At 41.6% G+C, this 13,609-nt stretch overlaps 1 protein-coding gene across 4 annotated transcripts in view; it reads right to left on the bottom strand.

Annotated features, from left to right (window-relative positions):
- Positions 1 to 228: 228 nt before the first annotated feature.
- LOC121692864 overlaps positions 229 to 13,609 on the bottom strand; it is a 31,686-nt gene continuing 18,305 nt past the window's right edge. Inside the window, exons 4-5 of one of the 4 annotated variants that reach the window (XM_042071838.1) lie at positions 4,646 to 13,107; positions 229 to 1,981 (exon numbers count right to left, since the gene is read on the bottom strand). In XM_042071838.1, coding sequence (XP_041927772.1) covers positions 729 to 1,981; positions 4,646 to 13,088 — 9,696 coding nt within the window. In that variant the 5' untranslated portion in view covers positions 13,089 to 13,107 and the 3' untranslated portion in view covers positions 229 to 728. Of the gene's footprint in view, positions 13,108 to 13,609 lie in introns of all 4 variants that reach the window. The other 3 variants (XM_042071836.1, XM_042071837.1, XM_042071834.1) reach the window with 3 other exon arrangements.

Here is a 13,609-nt window from a genome sequence, read left to right as displayed (position 1 = left end):
AGTAATCAGCAAGTTTACTCCATGACAAATCACAATGAACTGCTACATGACTGTGAACTACAATGTGATGCTGCAAGATGTCCAAGGATAACAGATGATGTAACTAAAGGCATTAAAAAAAAAACTATCAGTGAAGTTTATATCTTAAAGTATATTCTCACGGGAAGGTGAGTGTGTTTAAGTGTAAGCAATGAAACTCAAAATGGTAAGCAATGAAACTCAAAATGCTTAAGATTGTTCATTTTATGTAATGTATTATTTATGTAATTTATTTATTCAGGGAAATTTGACTGAGCATAGAGAGCTCTTTTACAGCAAATCCCTGATGACAAACAGTCCAAAGAAGACAGAGTACAAAAATACAAAATTGAATCCAAGAAGAATACAATACAAATGTAAGAACAAACAGAATAGAAAAAATAAAATAATTAAATAAAAACATAAAACAAATAAAAACGAGGTTTCTTTTCTTGTCCCTCAAACAGGAGCACTGTACCCATGTCATTAAGAAAACACCTAAAATGATCAACTGATTCAAATAGGCTTGGTTTCAGACTTTCTTGCAGTTTGTTCCACTTATAAGGAGCAAAAAAGTTAAAAGCAGATTTCCCAAAGTCATATTTCACTAGTGGGGTTTCAAGGGAGACCCCACTAGTGAAATCTGACTTTGGGAAATCTGCTTTCAACTTTTTGAAAAAGTGTTTTATTTTACACCAGAGTAAAACATCTTACAGATCTTTCAACTGTCGGAGCAAACGGAAGCATTCTCTCTTTGGTGTTAGCTCAGGCTCAGTAATGTCATGATGCATCACATGTGCACTCACAACACCTTCAGCATTATTGCCTGATCTGAAATGATCTGACTCAGAAATGTCTATATCTGAAGCTAATGCAGATGAACAATTAGTAGACATTAAAGAAGCAGAAACTCCTGCAACCTTCCACTGCCTAGACACAGACTCCTCTGAATGAGAAACAATGCATTCTGGGTCAGTTGTTCTCTCTGTCTTGCAGAATGACTGTAACCGTTGAGGACTTTGATCATTATGTTTTGATACAACTATTTTCTTTATGTGTTTTCGATAGAACACTGAGGGGAAATACGTTAGTCTCCTTTGAAATGACAGACTTTTGTTCCTCTTTTTCCTTTTGGCCAGTCTCTTGGTATGTTCATCAATACTAATTACTAGGGTCTCTGTTTTTCTACTAGCCAAACTATTTTTAATCTCTGATTCATGTATGATTTCTTTGGGACTGTAGGATGCACCTAAAACCTGTTGTGTTTTGCATGGGTGTGGTGCATTGGGCAAATACATTGATTTAGAAGTGAGTGAGTCACAGCATAAGGAAAGTGTTGGTGAAAATGGTTTAGTAGTCTGGGTAGGATCCAGTTGTCCTAGTGATTGAATTTCTGCAAAATAGTTGCTGTGTGTTATGGGGATAGCTTTGGTATCAGACCCTGGGGAACCATCATGGTTGACATTTAAAGAGACAGATTTTACATCATCAACAGTCTCCTCCATGAGATTTTGGTCTGTTTCATCACTGGAAACCAAGTCAGATCTATTTGATGAACAAATATCCAGGTGATCAGAGGACAACCAGCAATCGCCTCTTGTGTCTACTACTGAATCCTCTAATTTTACCAAAGATAAATCTGCTCTGGTATTGTGAGTCACTGTTATTATAACTTTATCTGTAAAACTGTGTGGTGCAGGCTCATCAAGAGCAACCTTGGTATTGCCAGTGGATTCAGCCTTAGGTTTGTGAGGACTGTTAGCATTATCTAATTCACTCTTATCTGCAAGTTCCATTTTGGCCTCATTCAGATCCTCAATTGCATCCAACATTTCTTTAGAGAAGTCTAAGAATGTTTTTACATCCACAGCTTTACAATTCTCTTCAAGTGTCATTTTCATTCCAGAGCATGATTTTGCTGTGGAAGTTTGCTGTACAACAGCCTCCAGTGGCATCCATTGTGGTGGTGCTGAAACAACATTCAGCTCTGAAGTTGGATATAATGATGTTATATCTAAACTGGCATTTGTTACAGATACAGCCTTGTAGCTTGAGCAAGGAAGAGAAGGTGCATTTAAAGTGAGAGTTTCAGTGTTGCTGATCTGTACCAAACTGTTCATCTTATTCTTGCCTTTATCAAGCGAGTCCAGTATAAGACTGAGTGGGCAGTTGTTGTCTGATGAACGGGACTCTTCATTGTAGTTGACTGTTCCAGAGTTTTCAGATAATCTGCCAGTTTCGGATATACCTTCTGGAAGCATGCAATCTGAATTGTTTGAATCTGTTAATGAGGTACAATTACTCTTTTCGGTCTTCTCTGTTTGAGGTTCTACAGCATTACTGCCAATGCATACACCTAAAAGTTGTGGGAATTCCTTCATGCTTGGTGTACTGGGCACATGGGACATGATGGATCCAGGTGTAAGTGAGTAATCACATAAGGAGATAGGTTGCAAATGTGGAGATGATGGCTTGGAGGCCTGGTAAGGACTTTGTAATAGTTTTGATGACTGGATCTCTCTTAAAAGGTCACAATTCCTTTCCAGTGATGAGCAAGCTTTTGTTCTAGTGGTATGAGCCACACTAAGTGTTGAATCCTGTGATTTTACCTCTAAACATAAAGTATCATCTGTTGCTGTCACAGGCTCAAGGCCTGGGGAACTGTGTCCACTTGTATTTGAAGTAAAAGTTCCACTGTCAATATGTGTGGCAGTGTGTTTCAGTAAGCTTTTCTCTTCCGGGGACACAAGCACAATGTTATCACTTTTATTATCTGTTAGTGAGTCAGAATGATGAACTTCATTGCCTTCAATAACAGAGTCCGGTGTAAGATTGTGTGGACTGTTGTTGTCTGATAAGCTAGACTCTGTGTTGTTATTGGGTGTTCCAGAGATCTCCAGTGGAGGGCTAGAGACAGAGATGCTCATTTCACTCCTCTCACTACCTTCATCTGTGGTTTTCTGCAGTGGTTCTCCAATCTGAGCATCATTTGCCATCATACAGAGAGTGTTGGCTTTTGAAAGAGGGACAGATCCTTGGTCTAAGTCATACTGAAGTGTCCGTGCACTATGTCTCTTCCTCATAGCTGAATTAGAGAATGGAGAGGAAAAGCATATATATTTTTGAGGCAACCCTGGAGTCTTCTCACTGTGCCGTTTTGAATAAATTGGTTTGATGACAGATTTTCTACAGACATTAACACTGGGACTATTGCGACCATTGCCACCTGCATCATTTTTCTTTCCTTGGAGGTGGGAACCCAGTGATTTTTGTGGTAACTTAGTTTTACAATGATCAGGACTCTTATAATCTTCATCAGCAGACACTTCTTGACACTGGAGGTGGGCTTCGTATTCAGTCTCCCCAGTGTGAAACTTTTCAAATTCTGTCTCCAGATCTTTACTTCTGCTTTTGTCACTGGAGTTCGGTGTCAGGTTTTGTGGAATGCTTATGTCTGCTAAATTATTCGCTGCAGTATTGTGGACATGTCTGTTTTCCACTACACTGTCATGTCCAGCAGCATGTTCTGAAAGTATGTCATTTGATTTGTGTGGATCTCTGGATGAGGTACCATTTTTTCCTTCACACTCCTCTGTTTGGGGGGCTACACCATCACCATCAGGGCCTACAACAGAAACCTGTGGTGTTTCCTCCATGTGTGGTGTACCAGGCACAGACATGGGCTCAGCAGTAAGTGACTGATCACATGGAAAGACAACAGGTGATGGAAATAATGAAAGTGGTGTAAGGACCTGGGTAGGGCTCAACACTTCTCTTGATTGAACCTCTGCAGAAATGTCATAGCTTTTTATGGGTGGTGGTTCTTGTCTAGAAGTCTTGGCATCACCCAGCTCTTGTCCTGGATCCTGTGTTTCAACATCTGAAGGCAAACTGTTATCTGTTATAGACACAGTCTTGGGGCTTGCACAAGGAGGAGCAATGACATTTAAAGTGAGAGTTTTAGTGTCAGTGATCAGTATCAAACTGTCCTTTTTAGGACTGGTCTCTTCAAGGGATGCTGAAGCACTCTCATCATTTTCATCTTGTCTGGTAGAGTCTAACCTGGCCATCTCATAGGTGTCACCAAAGTCAGCTTCACGTCCTTCATCAACAAATTCCAGTATAAGACTGGGTGTATGGAACCCAACTAGGGTCTCTGTTTTTCTACTAGCCAAACTATTTTTAATCTCTGGTTCATGTATGATTTCTTTGGGACTGTGGGATGCACCTAAAGCCTGTTGTGTTTTGCATGGGTGTGGTGCACTGGGCAAATACATTGATTTAGAAGTGAGCGAGTCACAGGATAAGGGAAGTGTGGGTGAAGATGGCTTAGTAGACTGGGTAGGATCCAGTTGTCCTAGTGATTGAATTTCTGCAAAAAATGTGCTGTGTGTTATCAGGATAGCTTTGGTATCAGACCCTGGGGAACCATCACGGTTGACATTTAAAGAGACAGATTTCACATCATTAACAGTCTCTTCCATGAGATTTTGGTCTGTTTCATCACTGGAAACCAAGTCCGATCTATTAGATGAACATATATCCAGCTGATCAGAGGACAACCAGCAATCACCTCTCGTGTCTACTACTGCATCCTCTACAACAGTCTCCAGTGGCATCCATTGTGGTGGTGCTGAAACAACATTCAGCTCTGAAGTTGGATACAGTGATGTTATATCTAAACTGGCATTTGTTACGGATACAGCCTTGGGGCTTGAGCAAGGAAGAAAAGGTGCATTTAAAGTGAGAGTTTCAGTGTTGCTGATCGGTACCAAACTCTCCATCTTATTCTTGCCTTTATCAAGCGAGTCCAGTATAAGACTGAGTGGGCAGTTGTTGTCTGATGAACGGGACTCTCCATTGTAGTTGACTGTTCCAGAGTTTTCAGATAATCTGCCAATTTCGGATATACCTTCTGGAAGCATGCAATCTGAATTGTTGGAATCTGTTAATGAGGTACAGTTACTCTTTTCACTCTTCTCTGTTTGAGGGTCTACAGCATTACTGCCAAGGCATACACCTAAAAGTTGTGGGAATTCCTTCATGCTTGGTGTACTGGGCACATGGGACATGATGGATCCAGGTGTAAGTGAGTAATCACATAAGGAGATAGGTTGCAAATGTGGAGATGATGGCTTGGAGGCCTGGTAAGGACTTTGTAATAGTTTTGATGACTGGATCTCTCTTAAAAGGTCACAATTCCTTTCCAGTGATGAGCAAGCTTTTGTTCTAGTGGTATGAGCCACACTAAGTGTTGAATCCTGTGATTTTACCTCTAAACATAAAGTATCATCTGTTGCTGTCACAGGCTCAAGGCCTGGGGAACTGTGTCCACTTGTATTTGAAGTAAAAGTTCCACTGTCAATATGTGTGGCAGTGTGTTTCAGTAAGCTTTTCTCTTCCGGGGACACAAGCACAATGTTATCACTTTTATTATCTGTTAGTGAGTCAGAATGATGAACTTCATTGCCTTCAATAACAGAGTCCGGTGTAAGATTGTGTGGACTGTTGTTGTCTGATAAGCTAGACTCTGTGTTGTTATTGGGTGTTCCAGAGATCTCCAGTGGAGGGCTAGAGACAGAGATGCTCATTTCACTCCTCTCACTACCTTCATCTGTGGTTTTCTGCAGTGGTTCTCCAATCTGAGCATCATTTGCCATCATACAGAGAGTGTTGGCTTTTGAAAGAGGGACAGATCCTTGGTCTAAGTCATACTGAAGTGTCCGTGCACTATGTCTCTTCCTCATAGCTGAATTAGAGAATGGAGAGGAAAAGCATATATATTTTTGAGGCAACCCTGGAGTCTTCTCACTGTGCCATTTTGAATAAATTGGTTTGATGACAGATTTTCTACAGACATTAACACTGGGACTATTGCGACCATTGCCACCTGCATCATTTTTCTTTCCTTGGAGGTGGGAACCCAGTGATTTTTGTGGTAACTTAGTTTTACAATGATCAGGACTCTTATAATCTTCATCAGCAGACACTTCTTGACACTGGAGGTGGGCTTCGTATTCAGTCTCCCCAGTGTGAAACTTTTCAAATTCTGTCTCCAGATCTTTACTTCTGCTTTTGTCACTGGAGTTCGGTGTCAGGTTTTGTGGAATGCTTATGTCTGCTAAATTATTCGCTGCAGTATTGTGGACATGTCTGTTTTCCACTACACTGTCATGTCCAGCAGCATGTTCTGAAAGTATGTCATTTGATTTGTGTGGATCTCTGGATGAGGTACCATTTTTTCCTTCACACTCCTCTGTTTGGGGGGCTACACCATCACCATCAGGGCCTACAACAGAAACCTGTGGTGTTTCCTCCATGTGTGGTGTACCGGGCACAGACATGGGCTCAGCAGTAAGTGACTGATCACATGGAAAGACAACAGGTGATGGAAATAATGAAAGTGGTGTAAGGACCTGGGTAGGGCTCAACACTTCTCTTGATTGAACCTCTGCAGAAATGTCATAGCTTTTTATGGGTGGTGGTTCTTGTCTAGAAGTCTTGGCATCACCCAGCTCTTGTCCTGGATCCTGTGTTTCAACATCTGAAGGCAAACTGTTATCTGTTATAGACACAGTCTTGGGGCTTGCACAAGGAGGAGCAATGACATTTAAAGTGAGAGTTTTAGTGTCAGTGATCAGTATCAAACTGTCCTTTTTAGGACTGGTCTCTTCAAGGGATGCTGAAGCACTCTCATCATTTTCATCTTGTCTGGTAGAGTCTAACCTGGCCATCTCATAGGTGTCACCAAAGTCAGCTTCACGTCCTTCATCAACAAATTCCAGTATAAGACTGGGTGTATGGAACCCAACTAGGGTCTCTGTTTTTCTACTAGCCAAACTATTTTTAATCTCTGGTTCATGTATGATTTCTTTGGGACTGTGGGATGCACCTAAAGCCTGTTGTGTTTTGCATGGGTGTGGTGCACTGGGCAAATACATTGATTTAGAAGTGAGCGAGTCACAGGATAAGGGAAGTGTTGGTGAAGATGGCTTAGTAGACTGGGTAGGATCCAGTTGTCCTAGTGATTGAATTTCTGCAAAAAATGTGCTGTGTGTTATCAGGATAGCTTTGGTATCAGACCCTGGGGAACCATCACGGTTGACATTTAAAGAGACAGATTTCACATCATTAACAGTCTCTTCCATGAGATTTTGGTCTGTTTCATCACTGGAAACCAAGTCCGATCTATTAGATGAACATATATCCAGCTGATCAGAGGACAACCAGCAATCACCTCTCGTGTCTACTACTGCATCCTCTACAACAGTCTCCAGTGGCATCCATTGTGGTGGTGCTGAAACAACATTCAGCTCTGAAGTTGGATACAGTGATGTTATATCTAAACTGGCATTTGTTACGGATACAGCCTTGGGGCTTGAGCAAGGAAGAAAAGGTGCATTTAAAGTGAGAGTTTCAGTGTTGCTGATCGGTACCAAACTCTCCATCTTATTCTTGCCTTTATCAAGCGAGTCCAGTATAAGACTGAGTGGGCAGTTGTTGTCTGATGAACGGGACTCTCCATTGTAGTTGACTGTTCCAGAGTTTTCAGATAATCTGCCAATTTCGGATATACCTTCTGGAAGCATGCAATCTGAATTGTTGGAATCTGTTAATGAGGTACAGTTACTCTTTTCACTCTTCTCTGTTTGAGGGTCTACAGCATTACTGCCAAGGCATACACCTAAAAGTTGTGGGAATTCCTTCATGCTTGGTGTACTGGGCACATGGGACATGATGGATCCAGGTGTAAGTGAGTAATCACATAAGGAGATAGGTTGCAAATGTGGAGATGATGGCTTGGAGGCCTGGTAAGGACTTTGTAATAGTTTTGATGACTGGATCTCTCTTAAAAGGTCACAATTCCTTTCCAGTGATGAGCAAGCTTTTGTTCTAGTGGTATGAGCCACACTAAGTGTTGAATCCTGTGATTTTACCTCTAAACATAAAGTATCATCTGTTGCTGTCACAGGCTCAAGGCCTGGGGAACTGTGTCCACTTGTATTTGAAGTAAAAGTTCCACTGTCAATATGTGTGGCAGTGTGTTTCAGTAAGCTTTTCTCTTCCGGGGACACAAGCACAATGTTATCACTTTTATTATCTGTTAGTGAGTCAGAATGATGAACTTCATTGCCTTCAATAACAGAGTCCGGTGTAAGATTGTGTGGACTGTTGTTGTCTGATAAGCTAGACTCTGTGTTGTTATTGGGTGTTCCAGAGATCTCCAGTGGAGGGCTAGAGACAGAGATGCTCATTTCACTCCTCTCACTACCTTCATCTGTGGTTTTCTGCAGTGGTTCTCCAATCTGAGCATCATTTGCCATCATACAGAGAGTGTTGGCTTTTGAAAGAGGGACAGATCCTTGGTCTAAGTCATACTGAAGTGTCCGTGCACTATGTCTCTTCCTCATAGCTGAATTAGAGAATGGAGAGGAAAAGCATATATATTTTTGAGGCAACCCTGGAGTCTTCTCACTGTGCCGTTTTGAATAAATTGGTTTGATGACAGATTTTCTACAGACATTAACACTGGGACTATTGCGACCATTGCCACTTGCGTAATTTTTCTTCCCTTGGAGGTGGAAACCCAGTGATTTTTGTGGTAACATAGTTTTACAATGATCAGGACTCTTATCATTTTCATCAGCAGACATTTCTTGACATTGGAGGTGGGCTTCGTATTCAGTCTCCCCAGTGTGAAACTTTTCAAATTCTGCCTCCAGATCTTTACTTCTGCTTTTGTCACTGGAGTTCGGTGTCAGGTTTTGTGGAATGCTTATGTCTGCTAAATTATTCGCTGCAGTATTGTGGACATGTCTGTTTTCCACTACACTGTCATGTCCAGCAGCATGTTCTGAAAGTATGTCATCTGATTTGTGTGGATCTCTGGATGAGGTACCATTTTTTCCTTCACACTCCTCTGTTTGGGGGGCTTCACTATCACCATCAGGGCCTACAACAGAAACCTGTGGTGTTTCCTCCATGTGTGGTGTACCGGGCACAGACATGGACCCAGCAGTAAGTGACTGATCACATGGAAAGACAACAGGTGATGGAAATAATGAAAGTGGTGTAAGGACCTGGGTAGGGCTCAACACTTCTCTTGATTGAACCTCTGCAGAAATTTCATAGCTTATTATGGGTGGTGGTTCTTGTCTAGAAGTCTTAGCATCACCCAGCTCTTGTCCTGGATCCTGTGTTTCAACATCTGAAGGCAAACTGTTATCTGTTATAGACACCGTCTTGAGGCTTGCACAAGGAGGAGCAATGACATTTAAAGTGAGAGTTTTAGTGTCAGTGATCAGTATCAAACTGTCCTTTTTAGAACTGGTCTCTTCAAGGGATGCTGAAGCACTCTCATCACTTTCATCTTGTTTGTTAGAGTCTAATCTGGTCACCTCATAGGTGTCACCAAGGTCAGCTTCACTTCCTTCATCAACAGAGTCCAATATAAGACTGGGTGTACGGTAGCTGTTTGATGAAGTAGACTCTTCATTGTAGTTGACTGTTACAGAGTTTCCAGATGCGCTGCCAATTCTGAAAACATCATCTGGACCTCCGTCATCTGAATTGCGTGACTCTCTGAATAAAGCAGAGCCACCCTTTTTACTCTTCTCTGTTTGAGGATCTACAGCATTGCTGCCAACACATACACCTGCAACCTGTAGGAATTCCTCCATGCCTGGTGTACTGGGCACAGATATGGATCCTGGTGTAAGTGAGTAATCACACAAGGAGATAGGTTGCAGATGTGGTGATGATGACTTGGGGGCCTGGTAGGGACTTTGTTGTTGTTTTGGTGTATGGACTTCTCTTAAAAGGTCATAATACCTTTCAGGTGATGAGCAAGCTTTTGATTTAGAGTTGTGGGCCACACTAGGCTTTAGTGTTTGATCCTGTGATTTTACCTCAAAATGTAAAGTAACTTCTGTTGCTGCCAGAAGCTCAGGGCTAGGGCAATGTTGTCCAGATGTATTTAAAGTCATAGCTCTACTGTCATCAATATTTGTGACAGTGTGGTTCAGTGTGTTTTTCTCTTCCGGGGACACAAGAACAATGTCATCACGTGTATTATCTGTGAGTGAATCAGAATGCTGAACTTCATTACCTTCAATAACAGAGTCTGGTGTAAGATTGTGTGGACTGTTGTTGTCTGATAAGCTAGACTCTGTGTTGTTATTGGGTGTTCCAGACCTCTCCAGTGGAGGGCTAGAAACAGAGATGCTCATTTCACTCCTCTCACTACCTTCATCTGTGGTTTTCTGCAGTGGTTCTCCAATCTGAGCATCATTTGCCATCATACGGAGAGTGTTGTCCTTTAAAAGTGATCCTTGGTCTATGTCATACTGAAGTGCCTGTGTGCTGTGGGGATCAGTTTTTCTGCCTTCATCATTGGATTCCAATTTAAAATAGATTCCTGGAACATTATTATCTCCGAAAATACTTTCTGGAGGCATATGTTTTGACTCATCTGGATCACTGGATAAAATGGAGTTGCCTGTTTTATCCTTTTCTTTGGGGGGCTCTATGGGATCACTGGAAGTGTATGCATCTGGAATCTGTGGTGATTTCCCCATACATAGTGTTCTGGGCAGAGAAGTTATTGCAGAGTTGAATGAGTTGTTTCCTGGTAATGGTGCTGATCTAGGAGTTTGCACAACAGTCAGATCTGATCTTTGATCCTTTGATTTAACAGCTGAATGCAAACTGGCACCTGTAGACACATCCTTGGGGCTTGATAAATGAATAATACTTATATTTAAAGAGATGTCTACAATGTCAGCACTCTTTGTCACACTGTTCTTTATAGGACTATCTGTGAATGAATCTGAACTGTCCACTTCAATTATGCTGTCAGGATGTACTTCACTATCTTTGTCCCTAGAGTGCCATGTAGAAGTTTGTTGACTATTGTTGTCTGCAAAACTAGATTCTGACCTGTCATCTGTGAAAGTAGTTTCTGGAGTTAAAACATCTGCATTTTCTGGATCTCTGGGTGAATTAGAGTTGCCCGTTTCACCTCTATCTGCTTGGGTGGCTTCAGGATAACAACCTTGATCTGAATCATACTTAAGTGGACATGTTTTACGTCTTTTTTTCTGTACTCTAGCAGAGAATGGAGAGGAAAAGCATTTATATTTCCGAGGCAACCCTGGAGATTTCTCATGGTACAGTTTTGAATAAGCAGATTCTCTAGAGAAAACCTTTTTCCCTTTTAGATGTACACCCAGTGATTTTCGTGGATAGTTATGATGTCTATGTGCATCAACAAATGCTATTTGACAGTTGAGGTGGGCCTCACCATCAATCTTGTCTTTACTTCTCTGAACTTCATCAGCAATGTGCAGCTTTTCCATTTCTGCCTCTAAGTCCTCACCTTGACTGGCCTTAAGAAGCTTGCCATGATCAGAAATCCCGCATATGCTGCCAGAAATCTGTTCTCCTAACTGCTTCCCGAGGATTTCCTCAGCACTAAGCCGTTTAGAATTATGATGTTCCAGCTGTAACTGGGTGGCAGAGTATTGAGTCTCTCCAAGACTGTTAAGCTCCATTAACTCTGAACGAGTGAAGTGTCTCAAAGGATTCTGGTCATCCCCAACTGCCTGTCGAGCCAGTGAGCCTTTGAATAACTGCCTACGATATATTTTCTCTTCCACTGTCCCACAAGTGATCAAACGATAGACTTCCACTTCTCTCCTTTGTCCAATTCTGTGTACCCGATCTACTGCCTGGGCATCTGTTGATTGATTCCAGGAAGGTTCCATGATAATGACACGATCAGCAGTTGTGAGGTTTAAGCCCTCAGCCCCAACTTGAACTGTGAGCAAAAGGATGCTTTGTGATCCATTCTGGAAGGACTTAAGCAACATCATACGTTGGTGGAGTGCAACAGTTCCATCCATGAACAAAACAGTTCTTTTTCCCCAGTCTGTTTGCATAAGACTGTGCATGGCAATTTTGAGTGTTTTGATATACTGAAAAAACACCAGAATCTTATGTCCTTTAGAAGAAAGTTTCTTCAGCATAGCGATCAATATGGCAAGTTTTCCAGAATGTGTGGTTTGGGATTCAGCAGAATTCAAATCATGTCCATCAAACTGTCTGGAGCAACAACAGATCTTCCGCAAATTGTGTAAAAGCAAAAGATTTGAGGGGGCATCAGGTGCCTTATTAACTGACAATTGGTCACGGTAATTGGCTTCCTGCTCAGGGGTAAGCTTGGTCCAGAGCACAAACTCACGTTTGTCTGGCAGCTTGGGCAACTTTTCTTTAGTGCGCCTGAGCCAGACTGGTTTCATTGTCTTTTGGAGACATTCCATCAGTTCCTGAGTCAGGGCCCTTTCATCTGCCCTTGCATCAGCCTCCCGCCCTCGAGTTATTGGGTTCTCAAAGTTCTTCCTGAATGTTTGGTATGTTCCCACCAGGCATGTCTCAGAAATAATAGTCAACAGGTTCCAGAGTTCCTTGAGATTGTTCTGGATTGGAGTGCCAGTAAGAAGAATCCGAAAATGGGCTTGGACCGACAATGCCACTTTGTAGGTCTTTGTCTTTTCATTTTTGAGCCTGTGTGCTTCATCAAATACCACAAAATTCCAGCAATAGGGACTAGAATGCAAATATGACAGTTCTTTTTCATGCCTGACAACTGTGCTGTATGTGGTGATAAGTAACCCTCCATTTCTTTTCACTTTGCTCAGGTTTGTGGCTTGACACTGCTCTGATTGATGGTATTTCAGGCATTTCATCCAAGGGGCCCAGTCCTGTATCTTGCTAACCCAATCATCTAATAAATTTGCAGGCACTACTAACAGTATGCTTGGGATGTTTTTGTTCAGATGAGCAAAATTGGCCAAAAATGAGATGACTTGAATAGATTTTCCAAGACCCATTTCATCTGCTAAAATAACACCCTTTCTACCCTCTCTGTGTGCATTGTGAAAGAACTCAAAACCTTCAACCTGGTATGGATACAGTCTACTTTTGAGACCTTCCATAATTTGTAGCTGTTTCCCAGGAGAGTGTTGAACTTCTTTCCCCATCTTATCCGGTAGATTATGTTGATCATCCATGGTTTCAATTATTCAACAACTGTAGAAACAGAAGGAACATAACAATTACCAATTGAAAGTGGTATGATAATGAATAATTACTGTAATCACAGGCATACTGTAATCACAGCCATTGGTGGGCCAGGACTGAATTTGACCACACTAAGGGCCCTATTTCCAACACAAATCCTGGTGCAAAGTAGATTATTATCCAGACGCAAAGTTTATTCCTATTTTAGTCCATCCGCTTTACTTTTATAAAGTTTTGTGCCCAGGGGTGTGGCAGAAGGTGTGTTCTGGTTGTAGAATTCTGGGGTATTCTTACTGTATTCTGATGTGTTCATATGTTTTGACAAGTAACGTACCTATATCAATGATTGATGAGCTCTAGATGTCATTTGATATAAGAAGTTTTCTGGAAAAAAGTAAAAGGTCAAAGTGTACACATATTTTGGGTAATTGGATAGATTCGTGAACGAATTAAAAGAAGTAATCGATTAACTACGGACAAGCTTGGGGGATTAAATCTTTTCTTTTTCTGT

This window comes from Alosa sapidissima, chromosome 19, assembly GCF_018492685.1.
Source record: "Alosa sapidissima isolate fAloSap1 chromosome 19, fAloSap1.pri, whole genome shotgun sequence".
NCBI lineage: Eukaryota > Metazoa > Chordata > Actinopteri > Clupeiformes > Clupeidae > Alosa > Alosa sapidissima.
Note: the sequence above shows the minus strand (reverse complement) of the source record. Positions and strands in the feature narration are given on the sequence as shown.